Here is a 25,249-nt window from a genome sequence, read left to right on the forward strand (position 1 = left end):
CATAAATTTAAGACTGCTTGAAAATAGACTTTGTGCATGGAGAGTTATGTAAGTGCTCGGCGGTAGTCGGCAATGGGCGAATGTCCTTGGATAACACGCCCACTTTAAGGAAAAGCAAAGAGAAGAAGAAGAATATTCTGTGCTTCAAACATAAGAACCGCGCTTTCCTAATTATTTGAAAGTAATTGATAAGTCCTTTTTTAATATATACAACACACACATACACACCTTTGGAATAAATTTAGTTGATTAAAGTATATAGAAAGGTAGGCCATGAATTTTCGTTACCTCGACAACCAAGAATTACAAAAAAACAGTTGCTGTTTTGCCCATTTCAAAATTAACATTTCCGCCGGAAAATGGCTCTCAGAAACTGCAAAATTACCAGTGAAATCATTCAGAATGTATGTTTGGGAAGATTTTTAAGTATTTTATCTTCAGCGAGCTCTTTTCTAGTGCAACCGCATTTTCTCAAGTAAGCATGACATGTCCACCAAAACCAAGCCGATGAGCTTAGAAACACAGACCATCGCCGCTCGCCAGTCATTTAGATACAGAATCGCCAATTTGGAAAGACCCCAAGACTTGCCGGAGATTAATTTTCCTAAAGAAGAAATTACGCAGTTTTCTGAGTTACAACCTTCAGCCAAACCACTTTTTCGTTTTGAATATAACCAGGCAAAATGGATAGAGAGGCCGTAAATTGTTTTCCTGGCTAGCTGAAATATTCACTGAGCGACTAATTGTTGTAGAGAGGACCGGAGCCCTTTTCCACAATCCATAAAGGCTTTACGAAGTGAAACGCAGATCTCCTCAGATCGACAGAAAGCGGAGGAGAAAATACTGAGAGCCAAAGGCTTGAGCTTTGTTCCACTCACGAGGAATTACTCGATAGTAAACAGTTTTTTTTTTATAATTTGTTGAAGTTAGAGTTCCCTTGAATTTGGCAGTTTCCGCTGATATGAGTGCAGTTTTCGATTACCTGTTAACAGTACAGCAGGGGGACATGTTTTCGATTTGTTTAAAAAAGTGTACTTCCTATTAATAATACAGCTATGTGGTTTTTTTCCATAGTTACATCCGTGATATAGAGAAAACACAATAATGGGCTTCGTACTTAAAGCCAGACAAATTAATATCCTAGAACATTCGATATACGCATGCGAGAGTCATTTCAAAATTCACTTTTAACCAATAAGATCTTGCTGTGTTCAACAATCAACATGGTCGCTGACAGTTCAATTTGACAGTTTCTAAATTGGATATGACAATTTTTTCGCCTGTATTTTGTTAAAATATGATTAGATTTCGTTTAGTTTTAAGAAAAAATGCGTTAAGTGTGCATAGATCGTTGTTTCCATAGAAAATTGCGTAAAGTTCAGGTTAGTGCGTGAAATTGTGGGTTATGTGCCGAAGATAAGGCTTCCTTTTGGGGTATATTATATTATCTAATCGCTATACGGTTTTTCTCGGTAACAAAAAATAAGACTTCACTTACAATAAATGTTTTGGGATATGTTAAAATCGTTAGGATAATATCAAATATTAGATGGCGTTGACGAATTTTGCTTTGACAACCAATTTTAATCAGCTACACCTCGAACCTTCAACCGTGTGGCGTTGTCTGTTTATGATATATACAGGGTTACAAGTCTCAAATATATTTTGCAGTATACCTACTGTGCTACCTTTTCGTGAAACGAAAAATGCCCACTGCCCTATTTAAAAAATGCAACTAAAGAAAGTAAATGAAAAAAATTGGTAATGGGGTTTTTGAAATTGAATAAACAAACAAATATTACAACGGTGGGCCGCTGTATCTCTGGGATCCCAATAATAGTGAGAATCGAATTTGAAACACTCGGTATGCATTCTCTTTCGATAGGGCGTCGAACGGACCTATGGGGGCAAGAACCCGAGCGAGAACAACAGCGAAGGCAAGTGCGGCAAAAATAAGTTGAAAAGGGATTGCACGGCTCAAAGACCGCAGCAGAAAAGTTGCGGCATGAACGACGATTGTCCCAGACATAAGTTGCACGACTGTGAACAATCCAAAGGGTCCAACTGCAAGCTAAACTACTTGGACGTAAGTTATTAGTTAGTTTTGGTTAGTGGGACTATTTAATTTATTAACATAAATCCTACAGTTTATTTGTAACATTAATAAAATTTTCTTTCATTTGCCATATTAAGTATATTGTTATAATTAGGGATCGTGTAACATGTTCTGCATATAAAACAGTGGCAATGTGAGATAATTACATAATATTTTTTTGATGAATTCATAAAGTTTTTAAATTTGTGTATGTTTCTTAACTTTTATTAGCCAAGAATATCGAAGATGCTTTTTCTACGATTTAGTTAGTCTGATTTCTGTAATTTTGTCGTGTTTAATTTCATAGCCCCATTGCACAAAAAAAATGGCCCCATATCCGTCCTACAGCGAGTCCTGCGCAGAGCAGCTTGTTGAGGATCCCTCTGAGTGCACCCAATGTCCGTGGCGCATCTGCGATGGCGCGGACACCATCGAGCCGCAAAAAAACAAAAGTAAGCGACGCTATAGCACGAACGCTAGCCGCTACGCTACTACAGCCGACCTGCCCATCAGACCTCCCTCATCGGGCTCCATTTTGCCTAGCATCGAAGACATCGACGGGTTGATTTGCGATGTTAGGAAGGTATATATCGATAATTGTCGAATTTCTTGCACTCTCGGAAAAGGAAGTTGCAAAAAAGTGTTTCGTCACAAATTTTCTCCCGTAAGCACATGCTGAGCACTTTGGGCCATCTGAACACATTATAATTAATTTATTTGTAATTCTCCCCAAATTTAATGATATTTACTTATGTTGAAATGCTCATCATAGGTTTCGTCCCCAGAGGGCGCCGATGTTCATAGGTGCTAACGCTAAAGGATAATGCTCACATTTTTTAGTAAACTAAAATTAGGAATGTAAATTTTGCAGTATTTTGGGCAGCCCAACAAATTAATGGAATGAAAATCGCAAAATCGTCAGTTAGGTCATTGAACTGTAGTATACTTTAACTTGGTGTTCTGGAATATGTTCTTGTCATGCAGTCGCAATAGTTATTTTATTATTATTATGATAAAAAACACATTGGCGTATATAAAATGAAATAGGGTGTATTTTATGTATTGTACTTAACCAAGAAAATTTTCTAACGCCTGTTTATAATTTTAAGAAAGCATTGCAAGTAGTGAAATGATCACCAGCGTCTTATGGAATACCCCTATATGAATAGATCCAGTAAAGAAACTTCTAACACTCTGGAAAATGTTTCTTTTCCTATTGATCTCAAACAGTGCTACTACTTATGACCTTTGACCGAAGAAAGCGTTTGCCTATTAAAAAGTGAGGAGTCTTTTTTGCCGTAGTCACAATAGAGTTGCATATTTGCACACTTTGCAAATTGTTTGCTATTAACACCGAGCAAGGAGGCAGCAAAAGTTGTGGTCCAGAAGATGTGACACGGATGAACGCCAGTTATTTCTACCACATCTTTGGAATGGCAAATTTCTCGCCTTTTCATTGCACTTTTTTTTTACCCATATAGCCTCCTTGTAATCCGCCTCAGTCGCCGTGCGACATTCGCCGTCAACTGGAGGAGGAGTTGAAACGCAAGGAGATGGAGAAGAAGTACGGAAATAAAGAGAGGAATAGAAAAAGGGATGGAGAAAATAACGAACAGAGGAAGGCGATGCAGCTGGAGCCACTAGGAGAGAAAAATGTATCAGAGGGAGTCGAAGACGCTCTAATGTTGTCTGAGCAACAAAAGAAAAGGAAACATCCCAATTGTCACAAGAATCGACCCGGAAAGAGGCCGGTTGAAAATAAAATCAATGTAAGTCAAGTTTGTAGTTTGTTGATAATGAGATGCAGGATGCTTTGAGAAATAGTTTCACTTAGTCTCAGATGGGTTGAATTTATGCTGGTATAATCACAGTTCAAAAACCATATAAAAAAATTATAAATGATTTTTGTCTTCCTTTTAGTCTTCCATTACTCATTAAGAGTAATGACATTGGACTCCTCACCATGAGTATAGGTTCCTGTAAATGTTAGTTCAAAATCAAATTCACCATTTTAGAAGTTTAAAAGTAATATGCTTTGATAACGAAAGTTAACATTTCGGTATGTTATATATTGATGGTCTAGCGCACAAATGTTGTCAGTACAAAATTAACAATTAATCATTAACAATTTTTAGTCTAAACTTTAGTTAAAAATATAGAAATGGTTTTATAGTACTTACATTTGTGCATGGTTTGGTATTCGATGAGTGGTTTAACATGATTAACCCAATTTGCAAAAATAATTACTTAACACATTAATACATGTGCGCTAAGCCATCGATATATTTTTCTACCAACCATGCAAATTTGTGTTGAATAACATATTCACAAAATTTCGAAAAAGGCGTTTAAACGATTTATTAAGATATATTCTTTCGAAATTAATTATTTAAAATATATTAGAATCAAATGATTTACAATGTTTTAATCTAAACCATTGACTATAGTCCACCCACCTCATGCGTTTTCAATTATAGTGTATCTCAAAGGATATTATGTTGCTTTTTGAAAGACCATCCCGCAATAAACCTTTAACTAATTTATTAGTTATTGTATTACCATTATTATGTGACATGGTAGGAGTGGAACAGGTAAGAGTCCGTCCCTAATATATCCTGTTCTGTGCTTAATACCTACCGGTCCGGAGTTTTATTGACGCCGGCAGTTACAGACAAAAGTCGACATGATATACTTTGAGACAAACTATACAACGTGGAATTTAAATCGAAATATGAGAAAAATGACTTTCAAATTCGGTGACACGTTGTAATTGATAACGAAAGAACTAGAATGATCCCAATCTGCGAAATATCATTTCTAGAGCTGTTTTAGGTAATAGACGAAAGCGAATGTTTTTGTATACTCGATGTGTCAGTGGTGTCCATGCGTGTTTGTTTTGTAATATTAAAGGTAAGTTGACACTGTTTTCGTTTAATTTCAGTGGAGACCAAAGTGCCACAAGCCAGTGAACAGAAAGAACAGGAACGACCCCAAATTTTATTAAAAGAAATGTAATTAACATACAGTGAATAAAGCAGCAACTTCACGCTTCGTTTTATTTTTTTCCTGTCGTGAATGTAATGCCTTTGTTATTGCGATTGCTCGATTTCAGAATGTGCTGATGAGAGGGGAGATCGAGGCTTGCAAAAAAAAACCTGTAAAGGGAGACGAGGGCAATCCTCCGCCGTGCGAGGACTCAAAACCCACAACGCATATTTGCCCCAAACAGCCGATGAAAAAGCCGAAATACAAGAAGAGGTCACTAAAAGAGGGTTACTATAAGAAAAAGGAAGAACCCTACAATGTGGAAGAGTGATCTTAACAAATATATATTTTGTCACATGTTCTAGAAAAATTTCAATTTTCATATTGTTGACCAGACACAATTATTTTTAATAGTTTGCTGTATATTTTTAACTCTCATATTTGCAAATTTTCCAAGAATCAAAAGTTTTTAAATAAAACTCTATCTTAAGAAATATATATATATATATATATATATATATATATATATATATATATATATATATATATATATATATTCTCACGTATTGATTCACGGATGGAAAAATGTGATGACACTATATTCCGAGATATCATCCGTTCGCTCGTTGAACTCCGACTGGAATCCTGCATCCGACTGGAATCCTGCAAAATCCTGCATCCGACTGGAATCCTGCAGACGTTTCGCCAAAATCTCACTCCGCTCCGAAAACACTTCGAACACTTCGAAGTGTTTTCGGAGCGCGAGCATTGAAGATGCAGGATTCCAGTCGGAGTTCAACGAGCGAACGGATGATATCTCGGAATATAGTGTCATCACATTTTTCCATCCGTGAATCAATACGTGAGAATATATATATATATATATATATATATATATATATATATATATATATATATATATATATATATATATATATATATATATATATATATATATATATATATATATATATATATATATATATATATATATATATATATATTCAATTGTTTTCTGCATTCTATATCCTAATCAGCGTGAAAAGTACTACGATGTTAATTTAACTGACCGCGTATCTCTAATAACAAAAAAGATAGAAATACTGCGCACTTAATTTCATACACCGTTTATATTAGATAAGATTGATGAGCCTCACACTGCTGGGACATTTTTATAAAGATAGAGATAGTTCCACGCATGCCGTTAAATTTTACACACCAACCTCTGGCGTCATTTTTTTTCTTCTAAACATACTCATATATCAGAAGCTTTTAACCAATCAAAATTGATTTTTTTTATTTTATCCGAAATTTTCCTTTCTTGGGTAGGTAAAACCAATAACAAATTATAGTGGAATATTTTTGCTATGATTTGCTATTTGGAACATATACGCGATCATTTACACCTAAGGACAAGAGTGTGTAAACTGATTAACTTCGACCGATACCTCCACTGGGGGTGACAAACTTGTAGATTTAAAGTTTATCGTGAGACTATGGAATTACCCAATTTCAGTTTGATGCCGCAAAATAATATGTACAGTTTGTTTTTTACTACACACTTTTACTGTACAAAACAATTAAATATAAATTTGTTTCCAAAAGGTTTGAAAATATCACATTTCCATGGCCAATTTTTTGCCCCGCAATTAAAAAAAAAGATTTTCCAAGAATACTCACTGACGTAGTGTTGACAATAAAACACCACCCAAGAAAAAAAGAGGATCGGTCTGATTTTACTCGATTCGTTTTTTCTTCATACAAATATTTAAAATTGCTAAATTCGCTCAAGATGGCCACATTTAATTTTTATCATAAACGTTAATGAACTTATTTTACAATTTTTTTTATTTCGATAAAATAAAAATTACTTAACGCCAAAATAAATAAAATATTCCTAAATCTTGAAAAATTACAATAATCTGCCCTTGCATTCCAACGAGGCGCAATGGCAGTAGAGCACCCTACCCGGTACACTGCCGATATCGTAATTATAGTTCCAGGTGAGTTCTGTGCCAGCACGAATAAACTGCGATGAGAAAAACGCGACCCAAGGGAACCTTAGATCGTGAGTATCGACGAAAACATTTTGAACAAAGACGTTGGGCGAACACGAGTGCTGGAAGAGTTCCATTAGTGTATTAAAAAAATAAGTACACTCTTACTCACATTCAGAAAGCGTCCGATATTGCCAGCGTTCTTCGCGTCCATGATATATATATTCTCTTTTTCACCCGGTCCAAACAATTCTCTAACCGATATGTACTTTAAACCTCTATCATCTAAATCGGTATTCGCTTTTGGGTTGAAACTGAGTACCTCTCTTCCCTCTAAAAAAATTATTTATCCCGAAAAGTGTCTAGAAAAGTTTAACAAACTATGTGCTGACTAATTAGCGAAATATCAGCTAAGTTAAATAGTTAAGAATAATTTACTTTGAAATACATTTCTATCATAATTAGGTCAAAAAAATTATATTGGAATAGATTTAAGTTTTTGCTTGTTTAATCATAGGTTAAAGTATACCAGTGATAATAATAATAATAAATTTTATTTAGGTTATGGGCATCTGCAAGTAACAAACAATAAACAATATAGTGTAGTATCCAATAGATCTTGTATAATAAAAAACCCATGATAATTCCTGAATAACGAGACATTCAGTTGTTGTTCACAATATATCAAAAAATTACGGAGCGAGTTCTTAATAAACTACTGACAAAAAGTTTATCAAAGGTGTGTAATTTTTCTATAACCTTTAGTTTTTGGGTACATTTTTGCAACAACACGAATACATTCACTGACATGGCCGTCAGAATTGACAAACGTCAAAATTCAAGCCGTGCGGTAATATCTCCGCAAAACATCCGATTGCTCCGAAACCAGTGCGGAAATATCCAAAGAGATAAACTTTTCAAAAATGTGTTTTCGGAAATATTACCCACAGCTTGAATTTGGCGTTTGTCAATTCTGACGGTCAATCAATGAATGTATTCGCGTTTTGCAAAAATATACAATGTATGCACTACATTGTGACCCGAGCAAAGGCTTAAACAAATATTTGAGTATAATGTCTGATCTATATCTAGAAAATGCTAATATACTAATTTGTTAGTTTTGGTTAGATTGGTTAATGTATACTTAATGTTTAATGTTGGTAATTTCTCTTTATTTTATTAACAAACTATTGTTTGGTGATTTATATTTATTACTTGAAATTTATAATATAACATCGTTGCAAAAAGGGAAAATGTAGTATCCAGTAGATATAATAAAAAGACCGGTGATAATTCCTGAATAAAGAGACATTCAGTTATTCTGCAACGGTGAAACTAAGAGCCCAATCATAATTTTATTTCTCTGACAACATACCAAAGTATTAGATCGAGCAACGTGAAGACAGCTAACACGATTACAAAAAATTATACAACTCAACCTCATTTAAATCACAGATGAAACCCATAACAACAGATACAATTAATATAATTTTTATAAAATACATCTACCATTTTTTCTCAGCATTTCATTCACACTTCGGTATGTTACCTAACATCTCTGATAAAAGAAAAGAGGCGAATTCTTACCTAATTTTAAGACGAAAATAAGGTATATAATTTCTTGGAATGTCGCTTCCGGCAATACAGGGTGTTAAAAAAATCAAATTTTATGGGTTTTCTTGTCAATATTAATTAAGGGCAGACGATATTCCAGTGATATTTGGTACACAACGGTCATTTTTTTTACATCTATATATAGAATGAAATATTACCACCAGTTCAATTCTTCACGAAAGGCGCCCCCTATAGCCAAACTCTAGTACTTACCGTCTTCGTCATCGCTTATAGTAACTGTATCGATATTGTCTGTGACACTTTCGATAATGGCTTTGACGTTTCTATCCGGATCTGGCTTAACCTTAACCTGAGGTTCCTTTTTCTCTTCCTTCTTTTCCTCTTCGTCCTTCCTCTTTCTCAATCTCGACCGGATTGTATCCGCGTTAGATTTGGGAATAGCTGCGCTGCCAGGCGAAAAATCGTTATCCTCCAGGTAATTGTTTCTACGGGCTTTTATTCCAAACGGTTTCACGGGAGTTCCGTCCGGGTCGTCGTCTTCCGGAGGGGGACTTTTACTTTTTTCTCTAGTAGTTTCCTCTTCCTCTTCGTATGCTTCCTCTTCGTAATCTTGTTTGAATTTCTCAACTGTCTCAATATAATCCAGCTCGGCGAAATACTCGTCGCCATACTGGATACCATCCTACAATATTAAGTGGCTTAATAAAAGCTTGGTGAAGCGTAGATGGACGTACTTCGTTGGCCATTTGTTCGGTGTGGAGGGTACCGGCGTAGATACATATAAAAGTACCTTGAGGGATGTCGTTCAGACACCTAATACCCCACCCTCGGTTGTGAGTTTTGAACACTTGTAATTTCAGTGTCATTGGGTTCTGGGCAACACGATTCAGACACGTAGGTCCGCATTTACATCTAAAATTAACCAAAACCTACCAAATTTTAGGTTACTACCCACGTTGAAGATCTAAGACATCAATGTGGAGAATACATTTCAAAAATATATGTTTAGTTCTGCATATATAAATAAAAAATATATACTTAAATTTTGTTTTCCTAATTCTCAACACACGGGTTGTGGTTACTTAAAGCCCAGACCCATTATTTTTCGTTTCAATTTGATAGTACACCAGCTTGGTTATAATATGTAACCATATCGTATTACAGGGTGTCCATTTTTTTATAAAGATACTTCCACAATACTATTGCAAAACTTCTTAATTTCTATATCTTTACAATCGCTCCAGATATCTCCAAAAATTTAACAGATATATAAAAATAACCAAAAAAAAACAATTTTATTAAAAAAATACTTGGTGAAATTTGATTGCACCCAATTTCTACTGTTTAAATGTGGACAAAGACTTTTACTTCTCCGCTAAATTTGAGGTCGATATCTACAAATTTAGGACACTTAACAAATTTCTTACATTGCAAGAAATATCGGAATACCCTTTCCAATAGGTGAAAACCTTAAATACAAAAGTTTTAGCTGTCTATACGGACTATATCGTCCATCTGAAACAGAGTCTTTTAGTTATAGCCAATTTTCACTATTAGGGGGACCCATTTTTCAGTTTTTTTTTTCAATATGGGGCGCACCCTGTACATTTTTGAAAAATTATCAAGAATAACAGTTTACGGAGCCAAATTTTGTGCGTTTCGTTCAAGAATTTTTTCCTTTGCATAAACGGTTTTGGAAAAAGAAATGAAAAGAAAAGAAATGATTTTCACCTCCCAATAGGTTCCATTAGGAGACCAAACCCTATTTGCCTGCCAAATTTGAGGTTAATTTTTATATGTGTTATGCCCCACCGTGGATGGTTAAAAGGGGCCCAAAATTTTAAACGTGTAGCTCAAACCGTTCGGAAGTTATCGTTGAAAAACCCTGGAACAGAGAATGGAGAACAGACAGGCAAAACAAAAATTTTTTTTCGATATGTACCAACGGTGGTCCTCTAGGGCCCACCGTTACCGAGATTTCGAGTTTAGTGAGAAGCGCGTATACTTTCGAAAAGAATCGATTTCATCGATTTTTCGAAAGTAACAAGAGTGAACACCCGCCCGCTTTTGACTGGTCTCATTTAAATTAGAAAGACTTCCTACTTTGGACACATAATGCGCCATGAACAGTATGAAAAATTGCAGTTAATCCTGGAAGGCAAAATTGAGGGTAAGAGTAAGAATAGCTAGGGTAAATATAGGCAGAAAGAAGAAATTGTGGCTCAGAAACATCAGAGAATAGACACACATCAATGGTAATACTCTACTTCATTAAGTTTTTTTTGTTTTTGCTTATTTGCTGTCGTTTTTCAGTTACAAACAGTAAAATGTAAACAAAATTGTATTTTTGTATTTATCGAATAGCAGAATTATGTATTATTTTTAGGATCAGTATTTAATTATAAACTCTTTATGCTAAGTAATAAACAAAAAACATTTTTTTTTATAAATTGGTTCACTCACCTGGGATTACATTCATAAATACCCGTGATCACTTGCTCCTGCAACCGCCTGTATATGTATCCGACAGATATAGGATCGATATCTTTTCCCAAATATTTCAACCCTTCTAGGGTTAATTTCCAGCAGGAACATTTCAGCTTGTCCTGCAGACGAATAAATCAGCACGGGGCAACGGGCATACGTACGAAAACCTTACGACGCAATCGTCATCGCAATCGCATCCGCACAAAAAGTCTTGGTTCAGGTTCATATGCACTCCCTCCATGGGAACTCTCTTGATAGAGTAGTTGCAAAAATCTAGCATATCGTTGTTGAAGCCGTTTATCACCGGAATCGGCACCTGTTCCAATCCTACACCGAAGAATGAGAAAAAAAACTCTATTTGTGAAAATTTTTGAAACGCACCTTTCGACAAGTCTTTCGGGTCAGGAGTGCATTCGACGCTAAACTCGGCCAAACATCGCACCATGTGATTGAAATCGAACAAGTCCACTGTCATCTCGCTTTCGGTCACGCGCAGATAGTAGTGAATCTAAAATAGATTGGACGACAAAGGAAATTATAAAGTATTTAATTTCAGTAACGGCTGGAAACCCTGAAGTCTCCAAAAGCATAACGCCATCGGTTAGATTGGCCGCCATATTTGTTGAACAAGACTCTTTATTTTGATTTATAGAATCACCTGTTGATTATGTGGCAGAGAAATCATGAAAATGTTTTTTTGAGCAGGGTTTAGATTTAGATAACTTTTTTATGGAACTCTAATCAATCGTAGTTTTGAAATTTGTTGCTATATGGCAGGAAAATGCAATGTTTTCAAAATTTTTCACGTTTGGGATATGGGGTGGTCTATTACAGTTACTTTTTAGAATTACTTTCACATCATCCAAGTAGTCCCCAAAGTGGTAGGTGTATTAATCCTCTGTATACTATAGAACTTTTTAAATCTATGGCCAAAATAAAGAAGAGTTTTAATAAAGTTTACGATACCTATATATATATATATATATATATATATATATATATATATATATATATATATATATATATATATATATATATATATATATATATATATATATATATATATATATATACCTAAACGAATTCGAGATCAAACTGCCATTTATAAAATGTGTCTTATACAATAATATTTTCTACCTCTTATTCTCAATACCCAACTATACAACAATCAAGCATGCGCAAAGTGTCACTTTCAAACATCAGCTTCGTTGGGCCGTTAGAGCTACTTGGAATTAGAAAGAATCACATTTGTTCAGCTGATATAGTATACATTTGTCATATATTAAATATCAACTATATAATTTACATGTTGTTCCAATTGTAATATTGATTATCTGTATAAAAATGAAAAGGACTATAGTAGCTGGTCTCGCGAAGCTGTTTGAACTGTTGTATGTCCCTTACTTCGCCGATATCCCTGATCATGCGTCCGCACGGTGCCTTATAAATGATCTCCTTCCTACCCCTATCTTTCAAAGTCATTCGGGCCCATCCGCACAGCAAAGGCTTGGACAAAGGATTGTGGCCGCGCAACTTCGTAAAGTTATGGGTGAGATACGCTTTGCAAGCTGGCGAACATTCGTGAGGCCTGTACTCGCGCTTTGTCACTTGCTGATCCCTCGGCGTAAAGTACTGTGAAAAAAAAAACGAGCTTAGTGGCGTTTGCCGCGAGACAAAAATGGAATTTCTCTAGTATAGCTACTAAATAAATTTAACTATGGGGGCTTCCTTTTGTTGCTTTATTAATTAATTAATTTATAAAAAGCAACTTGGTCTGGACATTTAGTTTTGCACCCATCCTATATATTTTCTATTTACTGCGAACAATGCGTAAGAAAAAATTATGACGGGTGCGTGCGATCATATGTCTTGAAATCCAATATCTGATTCTTAAAAAATAATTAGCCGTTCACTATCTAAAAGAACATAAAGTTAATTATGGAACCCATAATGCTTTTCACTCGTTTGAAAATATAAACCCTGAATTTCGCAGATTGAGGAAATCGAGGTATACCATAAACTTCCGTAGGCTTTCACGGCCGGTATCATAATAAAGATATAGCTGGAAATGACGACCGATTATTGTCCCTACATTTAACGATTAGTGCCAGCATAAGCGCAGAAGACTTGATGAAGATAAATTGGATCACTCAGCAGTCGATGGAGAGTACTCGATGGAAAACAGAGACAACATAACTTTAAAAATTCGATAAATTGACAACGAAATCAGGCAAATCAACTACACCTATTTTGGATATTAACAAATCTGACCGTACCTTAACGACGGCAGAAATGTTTGTATTGTTACGTGTTTTTTGAACGGGGATCACATCAGATTTGAAAACACGGAAGTATTGCCCATGGAGAAGCATTATTATGCAAGGCTACCTCGAGAATCCATCGAAATACATAAACACAAAGACAATTTTAACAAGAGAGAGGAAAGGTTACAAGTGAACAAAATATGGCACAATATCTTAGAAAAAAGACACACGAAATCGTATACGAACAACGCGGCAAGGGGCGGGCCATACTAACACCCGCTCAATCCGCCGTCCGTCCGAGCGTCGAGCGAGAGTAGGACTTTGACAACCCGAACCTCTACCGCAATTGTTGTCGCGCTACAATCTACGGTCCACTGATCATGGCTGCCGCAAGAACAGTTGAAAGCTGTGGTAGCAAAACCAATAGACAGCTCGGAAAAACTCAGTAATATAGCATAAACTATTTTACTCTTAAATCCTTTAATAAGCTATGAAATCATTTGAAACAAATATAATATTAAAAACTTTCAAATAAAAACACTTTCTTAATTATATAAAGTATATTAATTTCTAAATCATCTCACATTTAAACACGATTAATGAATATATATGAAAAAATATGACCTGTGATAAAATAGTTTTTATTTGGAAATACCAATAAAGATTTTTGTAGTCTTGGTAGACAAAACAATAAGATCGTTTGTGTTTTTCATATTTGAATGTATTAAACTATTGGTGCCCCAATCATTTTAACACTAATACTGAAAAAATGTCTTTTGGGTTTAAATTTAGGAGATTAACAATATTCATGTTAAAAAGTAATCGAGAACCCTTATTAAACAAAGGGTTGCACGATTTTCCTGACTTATCGCTGTCGCTTATTTCACTCATTTCACTAACACCCTATATATATTTTTTTGTTTTAATTTTCTTCTATTTGGAAACAGTTTATTTACATTTCTTTCTGCATATTTAATTTGCTTTTTATAAGCTTTGTTAACAAGAAATATTCTTTCCCAATGGCCTCTTCTACCTTTTGGTGAATATTGAAGCGTTGTTGACTTACCATAATTTTGCTCGTTGGTCCGGTGACATTTGCGGGAGTCTTATTTACAGGAGGTAAGAACGGTACAACGTTGGGAGCCGCGTTGGCGTGGGGTTGCGCGGTGCTCTTTCGGGCTACCGCCCTGACTGTAGAACTATTATTCTCTGTGGGAGATTGACTGTTTTGGATAAAATCTGTGTTCCGAGTGTATTGCACAACCGAAGCCGATTCATTCTAAAACCAAATATGATTAGTGTCACCGACCAAGCTTATCGAAATTCACGTACGTGTCCAATTTTTCGTCCCCTCAAACCGGTGTGGCGGTTCGTGGCCGCTTGTTCCTCCCTAAACATCGGATTCAACCGAGTCGAACCCCTATATATCCATTCGGTCCTCTTCAAAGAACTGAAACGCACCTGAACGAGCGAGCAATCCACATTGATTACCGCACAGGGCCACCACTTGGCGTTGTATTCTACCCTGACGGTTTGGTGCTTCAACAGTTTTACCATTGGTCTGTCTTGACTCTCCAAGTATTTTTTAATGAAGGGTCTCTGATCTGCGGGCATGTCTTCCCACACGTTCGCGCTCGCCTCGAATACGAGATTGATGCCAGAGTGCGAAACGTACTGGGAGTAACCAATATCGAAAAATATTAAATATCTGAAATTATGATTTATTTATCCATATTTCAAAATTACAATAGAGTGATGAAGGAAAACAAAAGAGAAAAATATACAATATCGATATAACTTTAGGTAAGAAAATCTGTTATTTCAAGCAAAGCTAAAAAATGTCAATAATTATAGCTATCACATAGGGCCCAAAGAGCGTCAATTGCGTCTAAGGGAGTGAGAATGAGTGGAGAGCACAGCTGAATCTGTGCAATTACTCATAAAATATTTGAGCGGTAAGGTCAAGGACAATCAATTGTGGATGAGTTCGAGGTCCCTCTGCTTTCTTCTACAGGAAAAAAGATTGACACATTGAGTGTGTCATACAGTGGTACATACCGTTGAAAAACTTTCCCAGTTTATGTGGCTGGAAAAATTACTATGTACATTTTCCAGGCAGTGAATATGATATGCTGAAGTCGAAGCCAGCAAACTTGCTTACAAATTATAAAATCATTACGGGATGAAAAATTCAAATAGGAGCTCAGCAAAACACCCAGATCCCTCAATTGATTCACACAGTTCAGTGGACCACTATTAATAGGATTAATTGAAAGCTCTGTCAAAGTGAAATTTCATTCCTTTCCACTTTGACACATTGATTGCAAGTGCAAGACAATAATTTTTTAATATTTTTTATGATTAACTTTAAATCGTTAGCAAACAGAAAAAGCAATGTAAGAATTAACAATTGATGTCATTGATCAATAGATGAAAAAAAACCCTGCTGGGACCAGGATTTGAGAAGAAGTAAAGTTTTGGAATTGAACTGATGATGCAGATGGGACTGTAACTTATTATCACATTTGTGGAATCATCAGATTTCTGAATTGGTATCACCACAATTGTGTTTGCAATATTCCAAAATTGGATGGATATAATCTCTTATATAGAGCAGCTTTTTTACACTCTGAGTAAATCTCCAAAATTCGATTTATAAATTCAGATGGATGGAAGAGCACTGGTGCTGGGGGATGGTGATTTACCACTGGGTTTTAGCAAGATTGAGTCTTACTAGCGCTTTGCATTCATTTTTGTCCTCACATAGTTAATTTTATTCATTAGGGAAACCTTTTAGTAACCATTCTCTTGGCATAATACAAAAAGATCAGGCCAACTCATTGAAAAGCATGTTCCCTTTCCAGGAAATGAGTTGAATTGAGTTATAGTGGATATGTTGTTAAGACGCTTCACTTTTTTTTTTTTCACTACAAGACATAAAAGATGTTGTCGCATTTTTGAATAGCAATTTATTTATGGTTATTTACCTGTATTTATTAGATTCAACAGGATGTTCTCCTACAATTCCCGCATAATATGGATCACTTTTAGGTTGTTTCGCTTCAACCAGTTGGTTTGAATCTTTGAAAACGGATATAACTCTCGTACCTACCGCTAAACGAGACTTACAAGCCGTCATATAAGCTAAAATAATCTATGTATGAACGAAAGCAAATAAAATCCGGCGCAAAAGTCCTACCAACATCTTTCCCACTCAATAGTCTTTCTCGTTGCTGTTTCAACTCGACAAGTCTGTAAGTGGTCGCAGGCCAAACCTGGCCGTTATAATTTGTATTTGGCGGAATCACTTGCTGCAGCCGGGCCTTTATCCACGATGCCTGACTGTTGTTTTTTCTCGTAATGTAGTAGATCGAGTCTATTAAGTTTAACATTGACACAAAATATTTGAATCAATATCCTAAGCAAAGTGCCGACTTCATTTTTTTCAGGCTATATATTTTTATTAAAGGTAAATATCATTAAATAGATAGGTACTCCCTATTATACCTAAACAACTAAATGCATATATTTAAATATAAAAGTAAAGTTTGTTATGAGAAAAAAGTTTAATTTAAATCTATGCTTTTTGTTTTTATGCTTTACTACCCACAAATACTGAATATTTTTTAATGGATGTGCTTTATTCTGTTCCAATCTAATAGATCAAAGGTGCCCAGTTTGTTGTTCCCCAGAAATTTGAATAGGAATCTTAAAATGAATCAAATTTTGTAGACTAGCGATCTTATTGCTTAGCATCTGCCTATATGTGGTACAAAATAACTTCTTTTTGCTTTATAGTACAAGCATTGGAAAAAATTATTTTCTATTAGACAGTAGTTCAAATGTTTCACTACGTAATATTCATGATTATAAAATGTTAGAACCAAAAATTCTTTATTATTTATTAGAATCAACATTACTAAGAAAATGATAACGATGACATACCAATTTGGGGTAGAGGTTTATCGAGCAATGAATTGATGGGTAAATCTTTTGGAATTTCAACTTCAGTTTTAATGGGTGTTTTAGTGAGAGGGCTGCCTAATTCATCCTTAGAATTGTGCAGACGGGTACTTTTTCTCTGCATCTCCAGATTGGGAGTGATTTCTTAAAATTGAATAAATGTTTCACCAAACCACAAACAAATGGATAACAGCAAACCTGCTCGTATTTGAATTATGGGGCTTACTGTATAATCATCCATAATACTAATGCCCTTTAACATCCTCAAGTCTGGTCTAAATTGATTGTATAAATCAATCTGGATCTTATCTAAACAAGTTCTCACATCTTTGACTTTGGTCTCTAGTTCTTCACAATCAGCTGCCAAGAAAATATGTTATAGAGGAAATTCATGTAATTAAGAGATTTACCTTCAACTTGTTTGGCTCTCTGAGTCAAAAATGCCCGTTCTTTATCTATTTGATTTTTGACATCAAATTTGTCAATGGTCTCCAGCAAGATATTTTCTATGTTATCACTGATAAATTTAAAATTTTCATCAGACATATATTCCATTTCACTGTTTGGATTGTCTTCTTCATCTGAATCATCAATCTGAAGAGTTTCATTGACGATTGGAAAATCGATATCAAAAAGGAGGTTGCCTTTAAGAAAGTGTAGCCAAATACCAACAAACAAAAGAATAAAAGGACCTACCTTCTGTGAGAGCAGTGGCCAGTTTATCATTATCATGGACTGCCTGAAGGTAGCAATCCATACAAATCTCTTCCTTACCACTTTTGGACTTCTTTACACGAAAATAAGACAATGAAAAATCTGGAGCAAAGATGACATTTGAATTGTTTCCCTTGCAGTTTGTATTCACACATCGAGTACATTTTGGCTTTTCTACCAAATCAATTATTTCTTTTACCGGTCCCGGCTCTTTTCTAATTGTCTCGTCATCGTCATCATCCAGAATTACAATGCTCGCAGCATTACAACTACTAAAATATAAAAAAAAAACAGTGAAGATAGGGTTCAAATAAATTATATCTACCTTTTAAGGTTCATTATCTCAATATTTTTCTCGATATCTGCAAAGTCAGCCCTTCTTTCAATTATAGGCGTGACTGGGATAGGGTCGTCTATTTCCATAGCATCGTCGGCGTCTTCCATGTCCATTTGTGCCGGTATTGGTATTTAACAACCTCCTAGAATGAGCTATCCAAAAAGACGAAAAATTAAGACGTAAAGGTAACAGTGCAGTATTCTAAATTGATATACTTTTCCGTTTGAAGTTTAATACAAAATCACCATGTTTCAATTAAAAGAGCAATCCGTGTTCAAGACACAAAGTAAACAACTATAAATATCATGAATCAAAAACAGAGAAAGAGAAAATCTTCTTCTTTTTTAAGTGAACAAATATCGTCAGTGTCTTTAATATGTTGCTCAAGGTAACGTCAATTGTAAAGGAGAAGAGTTGTTCTATGAACAGTTGGATATTTGATGCCATTATCTGTGGTTTCCCTCCAGTTTTCTTGAGCCTCATGTTTTTTGGTTGCAGTCTACTGTAGGGCATCTAATCATTTTACTTCTAAATTTTATTAACTAATCCTGAGCCTAACGAACGCTTTTGTGTTGCAAGTATCTCTCAGTTCACCAGACTAGTATAACTGATTTTCAAAATGTTTTGGGGTAAGTTTAGTTTTGGAATGGGTTTCGCTTTTATCTGATCCCACGTGTTCTCTTACAGGTTTAATCATGGAGCCTGAGAGGCGCTATTCACAGAAAGTGAAAAAGCAATTTCACATATCGAAAGCCGCCTTGGATATCTCTACATCGGGCGATGAACCTTCACAAGTAATGTGTGGTTATGAGGGCAGAAACTATTTGCTATGTACTTTAAGGAAACCTGATGTGCTACAGTGTGATTTAGATTTGGAGTTTGCGGTAAGTGATTTGTTGTAAATTAATAATTAACATATCAAACATAAGGTATAGATGAAAAGTAAAATTGCTTAGGAATAACTAAGATCTATTGTAACATTGTCGTGTTTGGGAACCAGTACTTTTACATACAGTGTGTTTTATCAAAAACTTTTCAACTTTCAGGAAGGAAGCGAAGTTTCTTTTGCCACTAATGGCAAGGCACACATTCATCTAACAGGCTATTTAACAAATTTAGATAGTGAACTGAGTTTTGGTGACTTGGAAGAACAGGAAGAGGAAGAAGTTGAAAATGACGATAGTGATGAAGAACAAGTTGAAGAAAAATCTGTTCCTGTCAAGAAAAAGAAGAATAAAATAGATAGAGTAGAGAATGGTCGTAAGTGCGGAGATATTTTGAAATTAAGTATTATTAAAGATTCATGGGGTCATTTTTAGCCCCTTCCAAAAAACCAAAAATTAATGGAGTTCCAGAGGACTCTGATGAAGATGATTCCGATTATGAGGGTGTGGATGAGGAAACTGAAGGCGCAGACTTTGAAGATTCAGATGAGGATGACGAAAGTGGAGAAGAAGAAGATGAGGATAGTGAAGAAGAGGTACAGGAAAATGTGAAACCCAAGGCTGCCAAGAACCAGCAACAAAATGGAGACAAAAAAAAAGAAAATAAAAAGGTGGATTTGCAAGTGAAACTGAAAAAGGAGCCAAGCAAGAAACAGATCAAACTTGAAAAAGGAGTTATTGTTGAAGATTTGAAAATTGGAGATGGAGCAGTGGCCAAATCAGGCAAATTAGTTACTGTAAGTGTAAGTCGGTTTCATAAAAAAAGATAACTGTTTTTTTTTTGTAGGTATATTATGAAGGCAGGTTAGAGAAAAATAATAAACTATTTGATTCTTCCAATAAGGGGGCAGGATTTAAGTTTCGGTTGGGTGCTAATGAGGTGATTAAGGGTTGGGACATTGGGGTTATTGGGATGAAGGTTGGAGGTAAAAGAAAAATCATTTGCCCGCCGAATACTGCTTATGGAGTTAAGGGTTCTCCTCCAGCAATTCCATCAAATTCCACTCTAGTATTTACAGTTGAATTAAAAAAGGTTACGTAAACAAATGCAGAAATATGTTGGATTTAAACAATGAGCTTTTTTTGGTTTTAAATGAAACAGAATATTTTATCAGAAAAAAAATTGTTCTGTTATTGTTTCCAATAACTTTTTCTTTATATTTAGCCACTCTCTTTGTGTATTCTATGTTTGTTTTAAATTAAATATTTGTAATTTTTCTCATTAACTTGTTTTTCTTCACCTTTTTCCCTGGTTGATGTTGAAATGAAAATTGACATTGGGAAATTGTGATAGTTTCACTTGGATTCAGCATATATTCCCACACGAGAAAAAATTCCCTTATATTCAAGTTTATGAGGTCAACATGTGGTATGGGGAAGCATGTTCAGGGAACTTGTTGCTTTTGAAAAATGGATGAAATCAATTTATTTTCGAAAGTATACATGCTCACTAAATTCGAGATCTTGGTAAGGGTAAGTCCTAGAGGACCGCCGTTGGTATAGAAATTATCAGCGTCGAAAAATAATTTTTTTTGTCCTCTGTTTCAGGGTTTTTCGACGATAACTTCCGAACGGTTTGAGCTAGACTCGTCAAATTTTGCTCTTTAATAGTCCGCGATATGCATAAGGCTGCGGTTGAACCTCGGCGTCCACCTTTTTTTTTATCGATTTTCGACTGCTTTTTGGACGTTGCTATGAAACAGGATAGGTATCCTAAATTTGAGGCTATCGACTTCAAAATTTGGCCAACAAATAGTGTTTCATTCCCTAACTGAACCTATTGAAATTGAAGGTCAAAAATAAAAAGCTGAAAATTGAGTTCGTCTTAATAAAAATCAACTAACTAGGAGGCTGTGATTCGGTAATCAATTTGTCTTACACCGCGATATAATCCATACCTACAGCTAAAACTTTTGTATTTAAAGTTTTCACCCATTGTACAGGGTATTCAGGATATTCCGAGAAATGGATTAAATCTCCGAAATTTGCAGCTATCGACCTCAAATTTAGCAGCACATCTAAGCAGTAAAAATTGGGAACAATCAAATATCACCAAATATTTAAAAAAAAATTTTTTTATATTTTCTCAAAAACAATTTAACCGATCGGCAAGATTTTAGAACCAAGAAATGCGGGAGTTCCAGATCTATAACTTTTATTTTAGACATTTTTTCGATTATATACAGGTTTTTACAATTGTGTTCAAAACTCTACAAGACTGTGAAAATTGTACTTTTCCAGAACAAATTATTAGGCGTAATTGAAAATTCGTAAAAAATATGGCAAATTGGTTTAAACAGTATTATAGGCAGCATCGAGAGCTACAATTTTTGTATTTACGATTTTTGTCTGTCACATACGCTGCTCGAGATACTACAAAAAATCGATATGAAAAAATTCTAGGACCAGGAAACATGGGAGATCTAAGGCTATAACCTCTATTTCCGGCATTTTCCAATTATGTATTGGGTGTGTCGATTATCGAAAAAAATTCAAAACCACCCTGAAAATTGCCGTTTATATAAAACGTGGGATAATTTGAAGTCGTTATATGCCACCAGTTAAGGTGCAAAAAAAGCACACCTAACCTCAAACCCAAAAACCCCAAGAAAGCCCCCGTAGCTTGTATGGTGTATTTCGCCCCCGCCCTAGTGTACCCCCAGTGATTGTTCGAAAGCAATCTTTAATAATTTTTTTACCGTTAGTAGGACCACTATATTATCTAATAGCTATTTGGTTTAATATACTGCTCAATTCTAAACCGCGGTAGACACTATGCAATTTCTACCTCTATTTTATCGTATAAAAGTTTCTGTTAAAAATGCATGTATTTTTAACTGGTGTTTTTTGAGCAAAATGTGATTCATTATTTTGATGCTATGTTGTTTTTTAAGTTTGCACACTGGATAGTTTTTAGTGTGACATTGTATTGTGATTTTGTATTTTTCGCTCGTATAATAACTTCTCGGTGTATAAAGAAAATCCATATTCAAAAAAGAAAAGGGGAGAGAAATAATTGTTTGAAAATTCAATATATTAAATTTTGTATTTTCTAAACTAATTTTTGTGCAATTCTCTTATACTGAGCACTAATCTAAGACACATTAAAATGCATTTTTAAACAAATTGTCCATTCGCATCTTTTAAAATAATATTTGGGAGACGAAACTTTCATCTGCAATCATTGGAGCTGCGTTGACGGTATGATCTTGCTGTCTAGGAGCCTTGACTTTTTATAAACAGTATCCCCTCGCTTAGAAAATAAACTAAATGGTTTGCTTTATATTAAATACATATATTTACACTTTTAATATCCATCTTTCGTGATTTGGACCTATTTACATTTTTATAAGTTCGAGAGCAAACTTGCGCCGATTTTTAGGCACCACATATTCGGGAAAAAAATAGCTGGTAATTTTTTCTGCAATTGCAATTTACAATGTTGCAATATTTACATGCAGAAATACGTGTACAAATTGCATGGTGTCTGTCTTGCTTTATTGTACGAAATAATTTAAGTATTTCGAAAACTTAACAAAGATATATCTTTTGAACCACTGAAATTTATTGAACGAATCTTTTTATTTTAATTCGAAGTAAAACTTATTGCTCTATGGCGGGCGGATATGCATATGTAAGTTATAGTATAAAATATAAAGTATTACATTAAATTAAATTGGATGGTATTTTCATCCATGCCTAAGAAAATCGGTAATAAATAAGTAAATCAAATATTAATTATCACTAGATCACTACATGTTGCTATATCGTAGGACGGTAATTTTGATTGGTTTATATAGGGGTATGCAGCATGCAATAATTCCACAGAGAAGCGCCGCCTAGGTATATAAAATGTATTGCTTGTGACCTCTATACACCATAGATATTTGGGGTGTGTGTATTGGTGTCGTTGGTAATTCATGTCAGAACGCCTGATGAACAGCGGTTACTGTGTGGTGGTGGTGACTGATAATGTGTACCCATGTGGGATTCAGTCGAGTTATCCCGGATAGTTTTCTTTGGTCGAACAGCTAATTCGTTAACGTACTTTGACCTAGTTTTGCCACTATTATTACCAGATAATCAGTACATATTACTTCGAAACAGATGTTCGTTGAGCAGTTGGGAAACATATTTACTTAAATATTTAAAAAATAAGGAACATCTTTTCACCTAGATCGTTCCGGGTATTACCTCTTGACGATTTAATAAAAACTATTTATCGCAAAAGGGGAAAAACAATTTGTTGGGAAAAATATCAGATCTTTGTACACGAAATAGGTAAACAAAGCGTGTTTTTATAAGTTTTCAGGTATATAAGTAACAAGCTTTTGCTTATGAAACACTAATAGTAGTTTGCAGGTTGAATCAGTAATCAGTTTAATTACTTCAAAATGGGCTACAAAGCGTCAATCATTTTGGGACTTTTTTTAATTTTTGCTATTATCGGCATTGTTTATTCAATGCCTAACGTGGAGAAAAAGGGTAAGAGCGTAGATAAATAATTAATTTTCACCTATAATTATTATAAAAAATATTTTCTTTGTATATACTAGGCCCACCATTAGGTATTACGTGCACCGGAACTGTGGATCCCACTTTCTGCACCATACATTGCATTTACGATGGTTATAAGGGAGGAAGATGCATCAACGGAATCTGTAACTGCTTTAATTAAAAGGCAATTTTTCAATTTTTTTCAATCACGTCCTTTTACTTACACTTGTGCTTCTAAAATACAATGTCTAGATTTATTTGTAATATATTAGGTGTTAGCTGGAAATAAATGGCTAAACTCTAATGCACGTTATATTATTTCCGGTACCGCTAATCCGATTTTCGTTCTAAACACTGCAAACACTTAACTTAATATCATCCGTTCGTTTGTTGTTAATTTTGTACTGAAGTGGCTTTTACTTGATGAAAACCCATTTAAAATAGTTAAATAAGAACAAACGTTGTTCAGATTTTCACTTAAATATATTTAAATGACATCTGTTTCGGCTACACCGTGCCTTTATCAAATGCGAATATCAAACGGTACCGATGTTTATAAATACAAATCCGGTAGTAATTACTTAATGTGAGGGCATTACATTGAGATTTAACAAGGGGGATCCATTCGAATCCAGTTGGTCATTAAGTAATACATTCGAACCTCTCATCTTATTAATTTAATTAATTTAAAATTACGCTATAAATTTAAACACAATTTAGACGACAATTTCGATATTTTACACACTGTTTCAAATAGTAGAAAATTAAATTTACTAGAAGCTACTGAATTTGAATGGATCCCCCTTGTTAAATCTCAATGTAATACCTCACATTAAGTAATTACTACCTGTTTTGTATTTATAAACATCGGTACCGTTTGATATTCGCATTTGATAAAGGCACGGTGTTGCCGAAACAGCTGTCATTTAAATATATTTATGTGAAAATCTGAACAACGTTTGTTCTTATTTAACTATGTTGTTAATTTTGCCTGATCATAGTAGCGATGTCCCCGTTGGCTGCTGCGTATGGCTCTGCCGTTGATTATCGTTCTCCACGTATTGGATAAAGGTGACCGGACTTTTGTGTCTCGATGGCCTCTCGTATAATCCTGGTCCTAAAATCAGAAATAGCTATTTCTTTGCAAATACCGAAATCAATTTTATGGCCTGTCTCGTGTTTGTGCTGAAACAAAGCAGATGTTTGTTTCTTATGGCTAAACGATGTTCCTCGAGCCTGGCTGAAATCCTTCTATTGCTGTCCAACTTACGTTAGGCTGCACGATCCGCATGCTACACTGTATACTCCTGTTCTTCTCGCTTGTGAGTCTGAAGGACCGAGCAATTATTGTATTTGCCACTGCCTGTATCTGTGATGGGTGGTGATGAGAC

At 35.0% G+C, this 25,249-nt stretch overlaps 3 protein-coding genes and 1 long non-coding RNA gene across 6 annotated transcripts; 3 read left to right on the forward strand and 1 right to left on the reverse strand.

The window, feature by feature from the left end:
• The first annotated feature begins 271 nt into the window (after positions 1 to 271).
• On the forward strand, positions 272 to 5,462 carry LOC132705918 (uncharacterized). Of its 2 annotated transcripts, none has more exons than XM_060676883.1 (7): positions 272 to 404; positions 457 to 698; positions 753 to 894; positions 1,886 to 2,086; positions 2,403 to 2,678; positions 3,577 to 3,864; positions 5,208 to 5,462. In XM_060676883.1, the coding sequence occupies exons 1-7, from the start codon at positions 360 to 362 to the stop codon at positions 5,409 to 5,411; spliced, it is 1,398 nt and encodes a 465-aa protein (XP_060532866.1). In that variant the 5' UTR covers positions 272 to 359; the 3' UTR covers positions 5,412 to 5,462. The 2 variants fall into 2 exon arrangements, with proteins under 2 accessions (XP_060532866.1, XP_060532867.1); XM_060676884.1 differs by lacking the exon at positions 5,208 to 5,462 and adding an exon at positions 5,037 to 5,162.
• A 631-nt stretch (positions 5,463 to 6,093) lies between these two features.
• Positions 6,094 to 18,718, reverse strand: LOC132706365 (histone-lysine N-methyltransferase eggless). Of its 2 annotated transcripts, XM_060677652.1 has the most exons (18): positions 18,633 to 18,718; positions 18,406 to 18,569; positions 18,063 to 18,352; positions 17,777 to 18,010; positions 17,565 to 17,726; positions 17,349 to 17,510; positions 16,603 to 16,779; positions 16,391 to 16,547; positions 14,736 to 15,111; positions 14,470 to 14,682; positions 12,544 to 12,771; positions 11,521 to 11,647; positions 11,312 to 11,466; positions 11,116 to 11,258; positions 9,387 to 9,564; positions 8,905 to 9,334; positions 7,250 to 7,410; positions 6,094 to 7,199 (listed from the first exon to the last, which is right to left on the reverse strand). In XM_060677652.1, exons 2-18 carry the CDS (start codon positions 18,528 to 18,530, stop codon positions 6,993 to 6,995), a joined length of 3,525 nt encoding a protein of 1,174 aa, XP_060533635.1. In that variant the 5' UTR covers positions 18,531 to 18,569; positions 18,633 to 18,718; the 3' UTR covers positions 6,094 to 6,992. The 2 variants fall into 2 exon arrangements, with proteins under 2 accessions (XP_060533635.1, XP_060533636.1); XM_060677653.1 differs by lacking the exons at positions 18,406 to 18,569; positions 18,633 to 18,718 and having other exon boundaries at positions 17,777 to 17,960; positions 18,063 to 18,193.
• A 140-nt stretch (positions 18,719 to 18,858) lies between these two features.
• LOC132706170 (46 kDa FK506-binding nuclear protein) lies at positions 18,859 to 20,583 on the forward strand. Its single transcript, XM_060677340.1, has 5 exons — positions 18,859 to 19,046; positions 19,105 to 19,301; positions 19,464 to 19,677; positions 19,737 to 20,098; positions 20,149 to 20,583. The coding sequence occupies exons 1-5, from the start codon at positions 19,037 to 19,039 to the stop codon at positions 20,401 to 20,403; spliced, it is 1,038 nt and encodes a 345-aa protein (XP_060533323.1). The 5' UTR covers positions 18,859 to 19,036; the 3' UTR covers positions 20,404 to 20,583.
• A 2,000-nt stretch (positions 20,584 to 22,583) lies between these two features.
• LOC132706338 (uncharacterized) lies at positions 22,584 to 24,162 on the forward strand. The gene is made up of 2 exons (XR_009619579.1): positions 22,584 to 23,846; positions 23,918 to 24,162. It is a non-coding gene; the product is annotated as an uncharacterized LOC132706338 (long non-coding RNA).
• Positions 24,163 to 25,249: the final 1,087 nt, after the last annotated feature.

The sequence above is a fragment of the Cylas formicarius genome, unplaced genomic scaffold (assembly GCF_029955315.1).
Source record: "Cylas formicarius isolate icCylForm1 unplaced genomic scaffold, icCylForm1.1 PGA_scaffold_8__14_contigs__length_24414737, whole genome shotgun sequence".
In the NCBI taxonomy this organism is placed as follows: Eukaryota; Metazoa; Arthropoda; class Insecta; order Coleoptera; family Brentidae; genus Cylas; species Cylas formicarius.